The 20,477-nt window shown below is 35.6% G+C and overlaps 1 protein-coding gene across 4 annotated transcripts in view; it reads right to left on the bottom strand.

Annotated features, from left to right (window-relative positions):
• LOC117995834 (proteoglycan 4-like) overlaps window positions 1-10,761 on the bottom strand; it is a 46,156-nt gene extending 35,395 nt beyond the window's left edge. For 3 of the 4 annotated variants that reach the window (XM_034983852.2, XM_069509049.1, XM_069509050.1), the window contains exons 1-2: window positions 10,710-10,761; window positions 10,354-10,466 (exon numbers count right to left, since the gene is read on the bottom strand). In XM_034983852.2, the coding sequence (XP_034839743.1) occupies window positions 10,354-10,373 (20 nt within the window). In that variant the 5' untranslated portion in view covers window positions 10,374-10,466; window positions 10,710-10,761. Of the gene's footprint in view, window positions 1-10,353; window positions 10,467-10,608 lie in introns of all 4 variants that reach the window. The other variant, XM_069509048.1, reaches the window with a different exon arrangement.
• Window positions 10,762-20,477: the final 9,716 nt, after the last annotated feature.

The raw sequence follows: 20,477 nt of genomic DNA, 5'->3' as shown, positions 1-20,477 counted from the left end.
TGTATTATTAAGTATGTCATTATCTTAGCGTTTAAACTACCGTGAGTGATTTCCATTATAAATACTATCCGTCCCGGCTTACTCACGTGTGTAGTCGACGTTAGCCCGACTAGTTTCCCTCCCTTGAAAAAGGACCCCGGATGGGTTAGAAACTAGTCGGGCTAACGTCGACTACACACGTGAGTAAGCCGGGACGGATAGTATTTATAATGTCATTATCTTAATTAATCGTTTTTTTTTATTCAGATACAAGTTAGCCCTTGACTGCAAACTCACCTGGTGTTAAGTGACGATGCAGTCTAAGATCGAAGCGGGCTAACTTGGAAGGGGTATGGCAGTTTTTAGTAAACCCATTCGCCTTTGGTTTCTACACGGCATCGTACCGGAACGCTAAATCGCTTGGCGGCACGGCTTTGCCGGTAAGGTGGTAACTAGCCACGGCCGAAGCCTCCCACCAGACCAGACTAGAAATTTAGAAATTATAAAATTCCTAATCCCTGCCAGGTATCGAACCCGGGACCTCCCATTAATAAGACCACAGCGCTTACCACTGCGCCAGGGAGGTCGTCAATCCGAGATTCTAATCAAAAAAAAATCGGATTATTACGTATATTTTCTTTCACCGCTAAAGCAAGTGATATTTCATTACCTAAAACATAGCGCATAGCTCCGAAAGATAGAAGTTCCCAAAGGTGGGTGAAATCTGCTAATCCTTGGCTTATGGACTATGGCCATAACTTTTCATACTGAGAGGAGACTCGTGCTCAGTAGTGGACTAACGATAAGTTCATGTGATGATTCTCAATGGAAAAAGAGAGAAAATTTCCCTAACGATTTTGTTTTAAAACATACTTAGTATGCTTGATGGATGTGAAAAAAGTATTTAAATGTAATATAATATATGTATTTCAATAGATGTAATGAAATTTTATCGCATCATTAAATAATATTCTCGTATAATTTAAATATAATCCAAAAACAGTAGATTAAAATCCTTGAGAGCAATAATTATTGCGTAACAACTATCGCAGACCATGGACGTAGAAAGAGCCAAGGTCAAAGAACTGTTCCACTCACGCGCGTAGCTGAGCTTTCGGTCTCCAAAAGCACAAGGTATTGCAAGAAATATGAATTCACTGAAATGTAGCCAACCTTTCGAAGTTCCTGTTTAAACTTTAAAGAAGATTTTTATTTGTCGATTACTGATAGTTGAAGGAATGCAGTGGAGAGAACAAGTGAGTTGTAACGAAACAATATATACATACATAATGTTTTATTCATCTGTTATCTCACCGCACATTCCTCAAAAGGTCGTCGGCTGGAAAGTGAAACTGGTCGATGCCGAAATTGATTCTTATAAGATGAGGACGCACAAAACATTATGTTCTCATCCACCTTATCGGGAGTGAACCCGGACCTACTTATTGCCGCTGTTGCAACAAACGTAGCCCAATGTCAGTATTATTATAATACGTCTTCGTTTGCTCACAGCAGGCGATGCTTTATCTGACGAAAGATTATGATATAATATTTAGTTTACTTGCGCAAAGATTATGTTGCCTGCACCGGATTACTACGCGTCTAATTTTATATTTATAAGATGTGCGAATACAAAATTATTACCTACTCTACATAACACGTTATCAAAACGATTTAAATTATTATTTGACCAATATTTGAAATAAGTACTCCAGCTTCAAATTTCCATAAACATGTATTTAAAAATAATTTTAGTTTTGTAGATATCCGTCGACCACATTAGAAACTGTTCAAACCGCTTCTAAAACAAGATTTGTAATTTAATAAAATATCAAGTTTAGGAATTTGCCAAATAAAGAACTCCGTAGGTATTCTGAGCTTGCGGAAGGTCATTCAGATTGAATACCATTAGGTAGTTTCCAGTTTCTTGCTACTTGACATATAAATTGCCTACTAACGGACACATATGCATGACAAGAAATCATTAATTTTGTCCTTTATTGAAGTATCATTGCCTCATTAGTTTTATTGGTAACCTACAAATTAGTGTCGAAATATTTATCGTTAGTGTTAGCCTCAAAGCTTGCATCATTATCATCAGTTTAAGAAGCATCTATCTCAAGGCCACATTTAATCCGACAGAAAATTAAAACCGTGCACCGATTGCCAACGAGTTTATTTTCAAGAAAATCTATACAAGTTTAGTTTTTTGTCAAACCAGGAAATAAGTAATCGAAGGTATAACCTAGCATTCTTAGCTCGACATCGATGAATTCGATACTGCTAAATTACGCTACGATTTTATTTAGTTTTATAACGTGTAAGTAAAGGTGCACGTGTGAAGAAAATCCTGCAATAATTTAGCGCTACAAGCCTGAGCGCGTTGAAGCTATTGAGTTGCGAAAAACATTTGTCGGCGGCGGAGCGGTGGCTTCAAAACAGGTTCGATGATGCTAGTCGTGTTGATTGGTGAATAGGTCATAATAATCGAGCTGTAGTGGAGTCAACGTGTTTCGGTAGTTGCGTAACCGTGGAAGGATTAGCGGGTGCTGATGGGTCGTGACCTGCCGCGCTGTCGCCGCCACCGGCTGCCCTTGACATATCGCTCCACTAGATGTAGAAAGTGCAAAGAATCAAACCACCCGCACTACACTATACCTACTCATTATTCACTGGGCAATACCGAACACTATTTTGAACGTACTTGGTTATGGCAGTGACTCATGTATAAGAATTCAACGACAATAACAAGTAAATTAATCAATTTAGAAAATGCGCCTTAATCAGGTCTTAATTAAAAATTAAGTGGAGCTCAAGCAAATTACGAGACGTGAAAATTATAAATAGCTTCTTAATTTAAAAATAGAACCTGGATAATCACTCAGCGTCTTTTAAGGCGTTGTCCTAATACAACGTGATTACTATATTTTTTTGCTTATTACTTAGTTTTGATTTATTGTGCAAAATGTCGAAAAAATACCCGAGTACGGAACTCTTGGTACATGAGTCTGAATTGCAATTGGCTGGTTTTGTCTTGAGTAGAGTTTATACTCTATCTCTACAGTGGAACTTTTCAAAGAAAAATAATCCTATTAAAAGTGCATTAGGTTCTAGTATACTTAAGGAAGTGGAACGAGAACCGAGTGTGATGGTGCGCTCTCGGGAAGGTTGGTTAAATAGGTCCAGCAGTGAACACAAATGGGTTGATATATATACTGACTGATACTAAGAATAATCAAAAACTTTCCATGTTAAAGTTCTACTCTTAAATTACAATGCAGCAAAATAGTAGAACTATTGTCAATAAATAGTTACGTAATTAGTCAGTCTGTTCAATAACGGATGCCATACTATTGTGATGACTTCATGTTTGGAGGCGAAAGCGCTAGTGGGAAGGAAGGCTGCGGCGTCTGCGGATGGGATGATGAAGCCTCTAACGTCTAAAGTCTACGATCCCACTAGACATTAGACAATTGCAGTTTCGCAACTGTTTGTTTGCAAGATAATTTTATATGACGCAGCGCACACGCAACTTAGCTTTTGAAATGATTGCGATGTTTGAAATAACCCCACTGTGTCGGAAATCGGAATTTGAATCGATCTTCTCGATTAAATTATTTTTTAAATTAATTTAGCCGCATACCGGTTTATACTTTACATTAACAGGAAAATCATTATTATTATTTATTTATTTTATATCTAATTCGAACGGCAGTGCCACTTACACTAACTAGATGATTAATAATAAATTTAAATACAAATAAAGGTACAAGAAAAAAGACATAAAATACAAAACGATAAAATATATAGAAAAAAAAAAAAAAACTCAAAACGATAAAAGATCAAAGGATTTTGAATATGTACGCTGAGAACATTGAATGACATATTCATGTAATGCTCTCAGCGTACTTCAGTTACTCCCGAACCAGTATTATAGACCCATCATTAAATGGGTCCCATTGAGCATTATTGTCCAAAAGCGCGTTGAACGATGCTAATGAACGGGGTATAGGTGACATAGATCTAGCAACAGTGCGATGATGTGGGACCACGAAAAGTTTATTTTTTCGTGGACGAAGATTACTATTGGATTCAGGGACACGTATGCGACACAGTTGGTCATGAAGTTCTGGAGCATTAACATCTCCTCGCAAAATTTGACACATAATTTTCAGTTGATCGAAAATGCGTCTGACCTCCTGAATCATGTCATGTGACAGTCAAGAATCATCATCATTGTGCCCATAAAGGGCTTAGGTCTTTTTTTATTCAGATACAAGTTAGCCCTTGACTGCAATCTCACAGTCTAAGATGGAAGCAGACTAACCTGGAAGGGGTATGACTGTTTTTAATAAACCCCCTGCCCTTTGGTTTCTACACGGCATCGTACCGGAACGCTAAATCGCTTGACAGCGCGGTTTTGCCGGTAGGGTGGTAACTAGCTTCGGCCTAAGCCTTCCACTAGACGACCATACTGATCGAGGTTCAACAGAGTGGAAAGGAAGGTAAGAAATGAGTTTTGGAAATTCCATCCCTTAATTAGATGATGAAAGCATGAAAGCTCGTCATTTTTTTAAGCTGTATACCTACATGAGCATTGGTTGATATTTCGACTTTCGGACGAAAATAAAGAAATACGTTTCAGGATTTTGGGAAATTCCATGCTCTCATCGGTTTCAAAAAATTTCACTCGAGAGTACTTGGGGCGCATCAGCTAGTATCTATATAGGACATATATTTTGATTAGGATAACGATATTAGATAATATTATGTACACTGAAGTCATAAAACACATTTCTAACAGCTTAGCATCGTTAATGGGTAGACGGCAGGAGTTTTTCACGTCCGCCTATTCATGTACGTGTTAAAAGCGAAAGTGAAGGTCAGATGAAGACGAGATGCGATGATGCGAGAGCGGACGAGACCGGTCCGGCTCTATGAGGAGACTTGCAACACCGGTGTACCCGGGGAAACTCGCGCAGCCGGGGGATATCCGCAAGCAAATGGCAGTTGACAATTATATCGCTTTTCAAATGTTTGACTTAAAATTATGTATCCAAGAAACCGTTACGGCATGTGGTTTGGCCTAATACGATTAATTCAATAGCTACATATATTTACAATGTGAGTGCTTCACAGAATGTCGATCATTATTAGAAACTTACAATTATTAGAAACTTATGTTTACAACTTAAGTACATCCTAGAGCTATAACTTATACACAACTAGCTGATGCCCGCGACTTCGTAGGCGTGGATTTAGGTTTTAAAAAAATCAAAGTAGCCTATGTCACTCTCCAGGTCTTTAACTATACCCGTGCAAAAAATAACGTCGATCCGTTGCTCCGTTGCGATGTGATTGAAGGACAAACTAACAAACCAACGAACAAACATACTTTCTCATTTATAATATGGGTAGTGATAAATGACTTTTTTATTTATTAACTAGATGATGTTCCGAGACTTTGTCCGCGTGGATTTAGGTTTCTAAAATCCAGTGGAACTCTTTCAATTTTCGAGATTAAAAATAGTCTATTCCGTCTCCAGAATGCGAGCTATCCCCGTACAAACTAGATGATTCCCACGTCTTCACCTACGGGGGTTCAGATTTTTTCAAAATCCCGTGGGACCCCTTTTTTTTTAATTTTCTGGGACAAAAGTAGCCTACATCCATTCTTGAGACACAAGTTATGTTTGTACTAAATTTCGTCAAAATCGGTTGTACGGATGAGCTGTGAAAACAACAGACAGACACATTTTCGCACGAACATGTACATACTTGATACCATCATTCATTCAAATTTAAAATATTGTATTTGTAAGTAATTAGTATGAGTTCGCGTTGGTAATTAAAATATTTAAGACAAAATAAAGTTCTAAATATTGAACAGGAAATGAAGTCGGCATTTAAGTACCTGCCTCAATTTCCGCAAAGGAAATTTCTGTGTTTTATAAATTAATATTTTTACGTATTATTACCGAACAAGTAAGTATAGTCATAAAACAACCTTCATTTTTTTGATGGTATAATTATAATTAAACTGACTAATACTAGAGTTAAACATTATAAAATTCATCGTCATCATCATGATTAACCTATCGCCAGTCCACAGCTGGGCACAGGCCTTCTCTCTTTAATGAGAAGGCATGCAGGTTTCTTCACAGTGTTTTTCTCTACCGTGAAAATAAGTTTTATTCTTTATTAAAATACTATGAAAAGTTAGAGACCGGAATCGAATCACAACCTCGACGTCTTAACCACTAGGCTGTCATGGCAAGTTATACAATTACTTGAAACAATTAATCCAAGTAGGTAAGTAAATATTGACATCTTGAAAACGACTTTCACGGTGCGAGAAATGTTAATTGTTATCGTCAACTATTTATTGTTAGATTCGTGCGATTACTGTTAAATGCGGTTATGTACCCGCTTACTAGTAAACGTGGTAAAACTATCTATTACAACTTTCTTTTCACCTCTTAGAGTTACGTACGCCCGAATCTGTATCGGAGAAATTCCGATATGTAGGTACATATTTGTATTCAAAAAGAGATTCAGAATCGCGTACAAGCGATGACAAAATGTTAAAAGTGAGTTTTCTTTTAACAGCGAAAGTGAAACAATACAATGACGACATGTGGTCGCAAGTGTAAATCGCTTATTATCTCAGACTACCTGCTGGCCGCAACTTCTTCCGCGTTGAATGTGAATGTTTAGTATTATGTGTTTCTCGTGATTTGTTTTTAATTATGGTGAAAACCGCATTGAAATCCACTTTGAAGTTTTCTATCCATACTTTTATAAAGCAGTGGTAGCCTAGTAGCTAAGACGTCAGCCTTCTATACGGAAGGTGGACGATCCCAGGTAAGCAGTTCTAACTTTTCGGATTTATGTGCATTTTTAACAATGAAATGTCACTTTTTTATTAGGTACAATAAAACTTAAAGCTAGCCTTATCTAAATACTGTACAATTCAAGCCCGCGTGGAATGGTGCCAAGAATACTGGCTGCATTTCCGCGCTGTATTTTGTATGTAGTTCCAGAGTTGTTTGTAAGTAGTTTAAGAAATCGATTTTGAGAGATTCTAAGGGTATCCTTAAAAAGCCTGAATCTACGTGAATGATATCGCAAGTCATCAAGTAACTTATAACTATACCAATTCTGCCTATTTAGAATTTAGATATTGTATAAATTATCACGAAATCTCTACTTCCGTTTGGTAATACAATAGTTGTATTCAAGTGCCAATTATTCTTAATTAGCTTAAATTATTGTGCTCATTAAAATTCATTTAAAACGCAATCATAGTTAGGTATTTGTAAAAAAAATCTCACGCAGCATGGGTGCTTAAGTAAACAAAATGACATTGATGCAATGTTATACATAATTAATTATATGAACAATGCCGATTTAAAGAACCTTATCAAATTTGATATATGGATAGGTTAGCTTGCTTTCGTGATAAACCAGCTTATGCCCGCGACTTCGTCCGCGTGGACTACACAAATTTCAAACCCCTATTTTACCTCCTTAGGGTTTGAATTTTCAAAATTCTTTCTTCGAGACTGTCTACGTCATAATAGCTATCTACATGCCTTAGCCCGATCTGTCCAGTAGTTCTGTGCTGATAGATCAGGCAGGCAGTCAGCTTTTCCTTTTATAAATTGAAGTAGATAATTAATATATAGCTAGTACAAAATGGGCTTGAAATCGGCAAATCATTCAAAAGAAATAGTTTTATACCCGTTTTCTTGTTGCGAAAAGTATTCAACGTTCAGTTTAAAAATAGAATTTCAATAAAATTGGTCTATTAAACTTAGTAACTTAGGTAGTCACTTAAGTCCTAAAATATTAATGTAACAGATGATCTAGAGTTCCGTACTGAAAGGGTGCCATAGAACCTTATCACTAAGTCTCCGCTGCTTGTGTATCTAATGAACCCTAATAGGTGGAGAGTTAAAATTTTCACAGTGTGCTATAGCCGGTATAAAAGCAAATAATAAAAATCCAACTTAGCGAATTTCAAAATGGCCGCTTATTCAAAATAAAAAAAGTTAAAAGTAGATGGTTTGTACGATGGCTACGGAACCTTTCATGTGCGAGTCTGAATCGCAACTGACCGGTTTTTGAATTTTAAAGTTCAAGGTTGGTATGGGCTATCGTCAATCGTAAAGTTTCCGATTGATAATATCCACGCCGGAACTTAAATTCAGTCTATGCATACTAATCTCATAGCGAGAACTGTACCGGAAAATGTTCGTTTAAAAATAATAATTAATTATTTTTAAACGTACTACGAAGCCGAAGGGGCTTCAATATATTAGATAATGTACTACTTCTATACTAATAAATAAAATTGAAGTGTCTGTCTGTAATTTCGAAATATCAACCTCATATTAAGCTCATATTGTTATTTGAACTGTACCTACCATAGCTAAATCACACGTTTTTAAAATTTTTGTCTGTCTGTCTGTCTGTCTATCTGTTTGAATGGGCTTCGGAACAGCTGAACCTATTTTTACCTGACTTTAAAAAAAGGAGGAGTTGTGTTTTTCTACCTATGTACCTAAGTACACCGAAATCTCCGAGATTACTGAACCGATTTGCGTAATTTCTTTTTTAATTGATAGAGAAACTTTGCGGCATTGTTCCATGAAAAATTGGATTTCAACTGTGACTTGCTAACGGGACAGGAGTGGAGAAGGCAGGTAAAGACTGAGAGGCGCGAGGGGTGCAATGGATCGACGTGATTATTTTGTATGGATATAGTTAAAAAGACCCTGGAGACTGAAGAGTGACATAGGCTACTTTTATCCCTGAAAATCAAAGAATTCCAATGGGATTTTTATCATCCTAAATCCACGTGGACGAAGTCGCGGGCATCAGCTAGTATGAAATATTTTGTAAAGTTAAGAAATGATAAAAACGTAAAACCTTTACATAATCGATATTAAACTGTGTGAATCTTGTTTGGGTACCCGAACCTCCTATTAGCACAGTCATGTTTCGCAAAGCCGTATTGGAGAGTTTTGACAATAGTTGGTTAGATCACTATTACCGAATAGCTGTCATAGATTCTACTTTTATGCCTCTCAATAAATATTAACATAATTTTAATTTTTTTATGCATAAATGTCTAAGTAAAAATAATTTTAATATTATTTAGTATTTTATTTTATATCGCATTTCTGAGCTTCTTTGCCGGAATAAATTTAATTAAATAGATTACATATTTATTAGATAATTAGGTAATTTATACAAATATAGAAGTATAATGCATACGAAATGAGAAGTCACTCACGATTTTAACTCTATGTGTCAACTGTCATATCAAAAGTATGGTTCACTTCTAAAATAAGGACTAAAATCGTACTTTTGACATGACAGTTGACACATAGAGTTAAAATGGCGAGTGAGTTCTCATTTTGTATGGACTATAATACTCGTGACAATATCAATCGAGGATGACGAATGAATTGCTTACCGCCATTCACCATATTCCGCCCCGTAGTTTTTGATACAATTTGTCAATTATTATAAATACCTAGATTAGTAATATTGTTTATGGAATTAAGTACAAAATATATATTTTTGCGGACTGTGTTGTATTAGGTGAAGCCAACGTATTTAGGTCAAAAACAGTACCTAGCCACTCTACTGGAAAATTACATAGATAAGTAGGGAGTTACTATGGAGGAACTTCCCTTGAAAGAAAGCATAAAACAACGTTAGCATAAAGCCGCAGATTTGTGGTTACTCAAACATTTATTTAATAACAATAGATGGCTATTCGTCCCTGATACCCGTAAATAGAATATCACCCTGTTTTCTCGAGCTTCCTAGGCACGACAGCGTGCCTGGGCGGTAGGGGCTGAGACAATGTGCGCCTAGTCGTGCATATTTTAAAAGCAATATTTCGCAGCCTTCATTGAGAAACACGCGCCCTCATTCGTGATGTCAGTTGCCTGTCGTTGGGCAACCGACACCTGATTTCCACACGAGAAATCAGATCATATTATTTTCACCGTATCGCCCATATGAGATGCCTCGTATCCCGGTGGGCAGCACTTCGGGTTACGTAAAGCTGTACACGCGATTCACCTATGCAAACATTCGATGAAAGTGACAATACGCGCTGACTGGTTTTGATTTGGCTTTTTTAGCATAATTATTACCTATTAGAAAGTTATCGTGCTAAAATTACGGCATGATATTACGAAATGGTCACATAATTATGCCGATTATTTAATGCATTCATTAGAATAAATAATTTCACTAATCTCAAAAATTATACACATGTGCTACTTATAAATGGTAACTTCGTATATTTTAAAATATTAGCAAAGTATCGTTGCACTATAACTAGGTACTCACAGCGCTATCCTGGGGTCCATGGCGAGTGCGAGAGTCAGCTATGAGAGCTGTGGCGCGCCTTGCGTGCGGAGTGCGTATGCGGAGCGCACGGGCCTGTTCACTCTGGCTGCTGGCTGCAACAGAAACCTCACGTCAGCACACGCGCCTTTCCCAAACGACACACAGTTGCGACAGTGAAGCTCAACGAGGAAGCTGCATCGCACATTTAAATGCAACGTTAATGTCAAAGAGCGTTTAAATGCCAATAGCGGCGACCTTTCGGTTTTGAACTAGGTTGTGCAAGCGAGGATCGCCGGTCGTGTGAGAAAGGCGAGTGCGTGTGGGGACCGCTGATTGCGGAGGGAGTCGGGACGCACCGGGGTTAAGACGGGGTGTAACACCGCTGGCGACGCACTGCCGAACGGCGACTAACCTCGCCGCGGCGCGCGTGCCTCTTACTTATAGCCGCGCGCCCACATCGCGCCGCGCTGCGCTCCGCCCGCCCGCCCGCACCGCTCTCCACCACCGACTCACCCTCGCAGCCACTGGCACCACCACATCTTTTTCAGATCCTGGACTACTCTACTCAATGATCGTCTAGTTCTAATGAATTCTGCTAGAAATTCAAAACGCGTATAGCTCATGTTGGTGTTGCGGCTCACTAAATGGGATTCGGATACCGCTGGCCATGTGTAGTGTCTACACAGAGTTTTTATACCAAAATACTTAAGCATCAATTTGGATTGCCCATAATCAGCTTAGTTGGTGTAATAGACATGAGGTTGGCATCAGTAAATAACATTCCCAGCAAATCCACTTGAAGAGACACAATAGTTAATAAAAAACTAGAGTGCAAGTCAATATCTTCTTAAAACAGTTATAACACAAAATAGCTGTTCCAAATCTTCTTTACATTGGCTCAACTTCCAAGGCTTAGAATCCTCGTGGATTCTTTCACGACCCCTATATATACTTACCTCATCGATCGATAAAACTGTTTTGTTATTTGGAATCCAATGGCACAATACTTATCATAGAACATTTTTTATCAAACATCCGCTATGCTGTGGCATTCCGATTCTTGAAATAGGTACCTATGACATTATACTCAATGGTATAGTATAATTGTTTCAATAGTTTCATATTTGCATGTGATATCATATCAATGGCTCCGTTGTGTTAATATAATACTATAAAACTCTTTCATAATACTTAGTTACAAATTCTGTTTGAATAACCTTTTGTTTGTTTCGACGTTTAAAGTAGAAATTCAAGCATGATTTACTTACTTATACTAGGTAATAAGTCTATGAGGTAGGTACGGGCAGAAAATGATTTTTTGATTGAATTCTTTCTTTCCTTGGAAAAATTATGATGAGGGATAGGTATTTATCAAACTTACTGTAAAAAAAATAGGTAAAACAAATAGTTCTTAATTTTAATTATTAAAATGGACGTTCCTAATTCATAAGAGCCTTAGCCAGTTTATTGAGCGTTTTATTACTTGTATCATCAATTATTATGTAAGTAACATTTTATTTTTGTATACATTTTTCTAATGGCGAAGGTGACTGCATACGATAATATCGTATTATATGACAGAATCAGAATACAATACATCCGTAGCGACGCCCGTGGCCCACTGCTCTACTTGCGCCAGCTTTGACCCCAGCAGATTATATTATATGTCATTCTATGTCTTAATCAATCTGCTGCAAGTACATGCATAATCCAGCATTATTTATAAACTAGCCTTCAAGCATTGAGGAGCAAAAATAATATCACAAAACCGCAGTTTAAGCAACTCTCATACAAAAGACATCAACGCGTGATCATCGCGTGACACAAAACTTCACCAAGGTACTTACTTGGATTCGTAGCACCTTTAACATACAATCCAATTTACTTTGTTAAAAAAAGAAAGAAGAATTATCCATACTTGCATACTAATATTAAAAATACGCACGTGTGTCTACTGTCTGTCTGTCTGCTTTGTTTTCGTGAAAATTTGCTATGAAATCTTGGGCCATTAGGTTTGTAATCTTAAAAGTATTTATTCTACCCTTGGCCTTAGATACTCAATTAAATATAATTATCATTGAATTCTATCCTGCATTCTAATTTCTAATGAACTAATTAAAAGTAGTTTCAATCGCTTAGCACATTGTTTTATAATTATTGTGAGCGACTAAGTAATGTCTTCGAGAATATGTAATTTGTATAGATTGTAATATCCTTAATTAATGTACCTTACTCACTTATACATAATACTAGGTACATCATAAGCCTATTAATACTAATAGGCGTATGATGTACAGGTTGTAATTAGAACTTAGGCTCATTTTTAACGCCTGGCTGTCCAGCGCGGAAATACGGCCAGTATTCTTGGCACTATTCCACGCGGGCATGATTTGTATAGTAATTACATAATGCTAGCTTTAACTTTTTATTGTAATATAGTCTTATTCGACTCATTAGTAGCCTAAGAAAACTCCTACAAATTGATTTGGAAATGTTTGGAAAGGACTTTCAGCAATGGGTGATACGGTGCGGAGAGAAAATGACATCTTTTTCAATTCGATTACCTAAGTAATTACAATATTTTTAGCTATGGTTCAACCCTAGTGTTAGATATTTGCCAGAATGTCGATTCAGGTCAAGCCGAAGCTAACTTACTCTCGTTCACTCTGCCCCTAGCGTCAGTCAGATGTTTTATTTGCAATACATTGCGAACATTATACCTATATAAGTATACAAAATACTGGCATCATAAAAACAGTCGCGTATTTTTGTAGTACCTATTTTATCAGTAATCATCGGTACTATCACCTGTCATCGCGCTAGAGTTCTAAGTACCTACAACCTGCAGGTACAACATTACTTATTAGACACCTAAAGACTTTTAATCAAAGTTATTTCCTAAACTGCATTCCTAATCAAGAAATATTTATCGCCTCGCGTTGCTAACTAGCTCTTCTATCTACAAAAAAAATAGAACTGCATAGTAACCTTATAGACTTAGTACCGATTTCATCCAGGCCGTGTAAATTTTGCTGTTGGGAAATCCACCCAAATATTGAAATTGGTTCAGTACCAGTAGTTTACAAGATAGATATATGTAGATAGACAAATAGCGACTTCCTCCAACCTTTTCGAATCTGTGAAAACCCCTAAGAGATTATTAGTCGACAAGAGCTTTTATTAATGTAAGTTGTAACCTTGTAGGTACTTATTTTAACTTAATCCGTAAAAAATATTTTTGTATTTTCGGCGTCAAATATTTCTTTATTTTCCTCATGTTATTCTTGTAATCAATTGATGAATCACCATCTTTTATGTTTTAGGTACCTACCTTTTTTTGTCCGCATCTTATTTATTCCCCGACTGCACCAAAAGGCAGGGTAACGTTTTCCGAGTGTATGTATGAACATTGTGCGTCATTATATTATTCACATATCATATGTATCAAATGTATCAAAAAAGGGTTTGATAGATTTTAACGAATGAGTGTCTTTAGATTTGTTTTGGTTGTTGTTAGGGTTAGCAAGAGGGCTGTGCGGTTGAGCGGGGCGTTCCTTCCCCGATTGCCATCTCGACCTGTCGCGTACTATAGATATATATTTATCCCCCTGGCGCAGTCTGATAATAAAAAGGTTACTCGTAGTTACATTTATGACTGTCACAATTGCTAGATTATTTTATCTAACGAATAGTAATTTTAATAGATTTCCAATATAGAAACTCTCATAACGTCAAATTCAGTTAGATAAAGTTTACCTGGAAATTGTGATTCTTCCCTGAAAAACTTAATAAAATATTCATTCACAAACGGTATATCAATGATTTATTATTATACCGTACCTAAACTCGATTAGTTGGTTCATAAAAATAGCGAATAGCTGTGATATAAGTGCCTAGTGTCACTAATATCTTATTTCGACACAGATTCCCAAAAGCGATCATTCGAATGACCTACCTAAATGCATCAAAAGTCAAGGACATACCATTCTACATCGAGCTCGACAAGTTTGAATCTTCTTCATTAAGATAGATATCATCATACAAATTAGGTATAATAAATAAGTATAGGTACCTACTTATAAATGAAAACATTTCTTTGATGAAATTCTAGATGATAGGTAGGAAAGCCTATCTAATCAACTGTGAATCGACATTTGATTTTGATAGCGTTTTCTTTATTATTTTAAATAATATTGGGACAGCTGTTAAGATTTATTATTTCGTATCATTTTTTCAAGTCCTCAAATTACGTACCTACCTGTTACATAATTCTGCAAGCTTCATACAAGCACGGGTCTCCTACTCATAGAATGAGGAGGCACTTAGGCCACCATGCTGGCCAAGTGCAGTTTGGCAAACTTCACGTACCCTAAACTTGAGACCCAAGAGAAGCGGTGATAGTCTAGTAGTCAACTTATTCAAGAGGTCCAGGATTCGATTCATCTCTAACTTTTCAGAGTTATGTGCGTTTTTTTTTTTTTTTTTTTTTTAAGCACTTGCATTAAGGAAATATGAGAAAAAACGTAGGAAGGATGTCATGAGAAGGGCCCCATCATGTCAAAGAGCGATCACGCACTCATCCGATCCGAATCCGTGTAAATACGGATATAAAAAATATCTACGTCATGCCATAAGCTACCATACAAATAGTTCTATGATTACTTCGTAACGTATTTTCACGGACTCAGATCGGATGAGTGCGTAACCGCCCTAAGAGTTTTACTGAACTGTAGTAGTTACCTACCTACTTTTACTTTTGGAAAACGCGGCGGTAGGCTTGCTGCGAAGAAACCCATTGTGGAAAAACTGTGAAGTCGAGCTTCAAGGATCTTCAGATAATTACTATAAATGGACCTTGTAAGTGAATAAATAAAACCCAGTTTTGTAGTTAAATGTTTTATTGCATTTATTAATGTAGCTATTGATAGTGAATTTTAGAAAATTGACATTCCCTCGTATCAAATAATAATGAAATCTACAACTGACATCCATTTTGAAAAATAAACTACCTTAGAGCTATGTAGACAAAAATATTATATGATATCACAATACACTTATAGGTACATATACGATTACTAATACTACATGAATTGAACTAAATATTTACAAATTTGGTTAATAGATGTCCGAGTTGAGAATTCTCAACTCTAGCAAGCCCCAATCAAAAAATATCTAACAAAATATTGCAGATTCAGAAATAGAATCAACAAGTAGATCTATAGGTCATGCAACTCGAGAATCTAATTGGAATTATAAATAAGAATATTACACACAATTACTATATTATAGTTTCAGATTGACAGCCATTGTGTCTAAGGCCAAAATTGGTAACCCATCTATCTGTAATCTGTCGACAAGTTATGCCCGGTATCCACCTAAGCGGAGAAGAGAGATGATGCATTCAATCGACCGATCAGATTCAAAATAGATGACGTGAAAAAATTATTACGTCATTTTTTAAAATCAGATTGGTTTACCGCCTACTGTACATATCTCCTCTCCGCTCCACTTAGGTGGATATCGGGCCTAACTCAACAACATTGTTATCTTTAAAAAAGCGTACAATTTACGACAAATAACAACGTTGCCAGTAACTTATCGAGAAACTACATTTAAGGACAGCATATTATATAGGCAATATTTTATCGTAACTACTTAGGATGGATTCATTTTACGCCAACTACAGTTTAAAATAATTTAAATATTATGACTTTTTGTGTAGTGAACCAATATGTTGACAATTGGCCCTGGCGTAATATAAATCATATTTTATTGTGTATGCACTATATTGTCACGGACCTATATGATTTTTGTCAAAACTATATGAAAAATAATATTTTAGTAGGTAGCTATTTGATTACATAATAGTTTGCTACCAAATCATGTCTAGATAGTAACTAGATATGTAACAAACTAATTGCTTTGTACAAAATATACAACACACTAGCTGATGTAAAAAAGACAGACTAAAACTAAGTTGAACACATTTTTAGTCAACCTTTTAAGTTTGACATGTCATAAAGCCTTTTTTTTACATTAAGAAAATAAAAGCCTTCATTTTACATATAAGATATCATAAAACCAGCGAATGATAAAACATAGTAGACGCATTTCTAACAATTGTCATTCGAAAATAGAGGTTAAAACTCACGTCTCTTAAACACGTAATAAGCGTAAATCTCAAGAGGGAGAATCTTGATTGGTTCATATTTTGTGTCATGTCAATGTCACACAGGCAGCTGCCGTGATTGACCCACTCAAAGTGACAGTTACGGAGTCACAATCGAGCCGAAGACGAGTTCGGTAGAATATATGCACCGCCCACCACGATTGTTTTCGTGACGCAGTAAAGAATGCTTCTATGTTTTATTATTCGCTGCATGCATATTATTAAGGTTATAAGAGGATTAATATAATATTACACATCGATCTACGCATGCAATTCGAATAAGTAGACAAAAATATTTAATTTTAGGCTATTTAACGCCATCTTATAGGTATTATTAGGTATGATTTATAATAGCGATACTATATCCGTAAAAGTGAGTTATTCATTTTTAGAGAAGTTAATTTTTTTTTTTACTAAATATTTTGATAAGAAGGATACTTTACTTACTAAATGAGATAAAATTATTAGATTTACATCTAATGCCCCTTGTATACGCGCTCGGTGAATATACCTACTCGGGAACGTGTAGGAACGACTTGGCGTAGGTAAATGTTATAGATAATACATATAATGCGAACATTCGTGTAATCAGTGTGTAATGCGTACAAAATGAGTTTTCACGCACCATTTTAACTCTATGTGTCAACTGTCATGTCAAAAGTCCTTATTTTAAAGGTGAACCGTACTTTTAACATAAAAGTTGACACATAGTGTTAAAAAACTCATTTTGTATGGACTACACTTGCGTGTTGTGTGGTTTTAATTACATAGCCAAAAGGATTTCGAAACATCGTTTAGTGATACGGTCGCCCTATGTTTTTAAGTGTATCCTGTAAATTTATTCCTTGTAAAATTGTAGTTAGAAATAAAGGTGTTTAAATAAAATAAATAAATTACATTTCGACCGGCACGCTGACGAATAGATTCAACGTGTACTGGGCGCATTATGCACTAATGTAGAGCCAATGAAAGATTGCGTTTTTGACGTTTCGACAGTCAGATATCAAAATAATGTGTGCGGGAGGCCACACAAAATTATTTTGTATGTAACTGCCAGAAGTCAAAAACGCAATATCTCGTTGACTCTATAATTTATGCCGGTTTTTGCAAAAGCATAAATAGTAAAGACTGTAGTTTACATATCTAGAAAATTTTGTATTACTAATACTTTATTCTTATTGTTTATATTTGTTAATTCTAGATAAAACTCAATGCTAATTAAATCATTATTTAGAAAAAAATATGTAGGTTCATCTTATTGTTCCCTATTAAAGAGGTAAAGAAATTTATTAATTGGGCCTTCGCAATCTACTATCACAAACAAGTATCGACGAAAAGAATCGGCAAACAAGTATGTTCAAAACACATTAATAAAATTATTTTTAGGAATATCATGCTACATTTATTGTAAAGATAAACAGAAGATTCATTAATATACGGTTTCAATATGTAATCTATCTCTAATCTGTCGGCAAGTTACTTAGCAACGTTGTTATTTTTCAAAACACATACCATACCGTTTTTCACAAAGATTGACGTTGCTACGTAACGTAGCGACAGATTAAAGGTAGATTAAATATTGAATCCGGACATAAGATTGGTGGTACCTAAGTATGTATATTCAAACTAAAAATATTCACAATTAATAAAGTCCATCTATCGATAGAACGGCATAGAACTTTATCATACACGAGTCACGATCGCATTAGAATCTCTGCCAGGGAAGAGACAATGCAGACGAACGTCATGCATGATAGATACCATGCACGTGTATAATATGTACAAAATGAGAACTCACTTGCCATTTTAACTTTATGTGTCAACTGTCATGTCAATAGTACAATTTCCTTTTCCGAAAGTCCACATTTTAAAGGTGAGCCGTACTTTTGACATAACAGTTGACACAGAGTTGAAATGGCGAGTGAGTTCTCATTTTATACGGACTATAGATGCGATTGTTTATGATGTGTTCGGATACTCTCGTTACAGTTTACTTTTGATAGATATACTTACACCTATATATAATCGTAATATAATAAAATATGTAAGAAATTAAACTATATAATGTCCCTTATGCGTTCCTATAACATTCATCCAATCGCGATGAGACTTTGTACACATGCCATTGGTACTTCCGGGAAGGTTTACAATAGATGGCGCGCAAGTTGCATTAGAACGCATGCCGGGAATTAGCTAGTACATAAATACTTATAGGATACAATCAATAAATGAATCACATTGCACTAGTACGTATTTATATTATTATCATATTTCCACTGATTCGCAGAAAAGGCCGTATAACAATACGCGTCTAACTGACGCTTATTTCGAAGTTTATAAACAAAATTAACATGCAACTACATCACAACACTTAATATTTATAACATCCAAAAATGGACTAAGAGCCAGCGCGTGCCAGAACTTCGTTAGTAGTTAGTAGTGTAGAGTCCCCTGTGTTGGGGACAATACGCAGAGAAACTTTCAGCTTTTATAAAATAACGAAGGTCTGGCACGCGCTGGCTCTCTCTCTAAAATAATTGTGTAGGTAGGAAACTTTTGAAAAAGAGTGAAGGGAGTTGAGGGATACTAATATTATTATAGTATGTACATTGTACATATCCATGAACATAACTATCTTAGATTGACAATGTGGCTAATTCCTTTGTACACAATCTTTAAACTAAACTAAAATATCACGTCTAAATCTATTGCTATCCCTTTCATAATGTTGCTTGCGGAAAAGGAAAGCACTAGACTTAGACCTGTTAATTTAGTTTAGTTTAGAGATTGTGTACTAGAGAATCGGCCCCAATAACTAATAACAAACTAATGAGTTGTTGTGATAATTATTTTTCAGGCTTTAATAGGTGTGCGTGTTTTTGTGGGTCTTTTGAGTACTTTGAGAACTACCCGAGGAAGAGTCTTAATGGTTCAAATTTATTGATATATTGGACAGTGTATTCGCTTCACAATACATAATACATAGATAGGAACAACATTCACCCTAAAACATCATTCATTCAAGTTTAAATGTTTACGATACGTTACTTTGTTTAGCAGAGTCGATATTTTCGTGAGAACTAACTACGTACGTAACACATTGTCAGAGAAATTATTATTTCACCCCCTTAGGGGTTGAATTTTCAAAAATACTTTCTTAGCAGATGCCTACGTCATAATAGCTATATGCATGCCAAAATTCAGCCCGATCCGTCAATTAGTTTGAGCTGTGCGTTGATAGATCAGTCAGTCACCTTTTCCTTTTATATATTTTGATTTTCAAAAATGTGTTAATTTTTTCGCGATTTTTTAATAATATAAATAAATAACTAACGCAAATGCAAATATTTTATTGCTACCGGTAGCTGATTTTATTGCATTTTTATTTTATTGATTTCGTCTTATTTTATCAATAATTAAAACCTTTCATCCGTTTTGACAACGATCCTTGCAAATTGCAAATGAATATATCATAATATCCTTCTGTTATACCTAGATTTAAATTTAAATAATAATAATGTATTTACGCTGTTGATTACTTTCAAATAAACAAAATAAAAATAAAATAAATAATATTAAATTAACTTAGCACAACTTAGTGTTATTATTTGTCAAAAATGCCTACAATTTTTGTAAAATAACAACGTTGGCAAGTAATAGTTTATATACAGGTGACAGTAACTTTGATTTGCAAGGAAAAAATACAAGGATCCTTGACAAATCAGACCAAAAGGTTTGAATTTATAAAATGCCGCGGACTTTGCGAACCTATGATGTCGTATACTCAACAAGAAAAATAAATCAGTACCAAGATAAAGTTTTAAAATAAATAGGTATAGTGTGGCATACAAAATAATGTAGCAGAAAATTATTATTTACACTATATACTACATTCTACCTTTTTAAGGAATCTATAGTTATATTTCTAAAATATTAGTCACATTATATTTAAAAA

Source organism: Maniola hyperantus, chromosome Z (assembly GCF_902806685.2).
Source record: "Maniola hyperantus chromosome Z, iAphHyp1.2, whole genome shotgun sequence".
In the NCBI taxonomy this organism is placed as follows: domain Eukaryota; kingdom Metazoa; phylum Arthropoda; class Insecta; order Lepidoptera; family Nymphalidae; genus Maniola; species Maniola hyperantus.
Note: the sequence above shows the minus strand (reverse complement) of the source record. Positions and strands in the feature narration are given on the sequence as shown.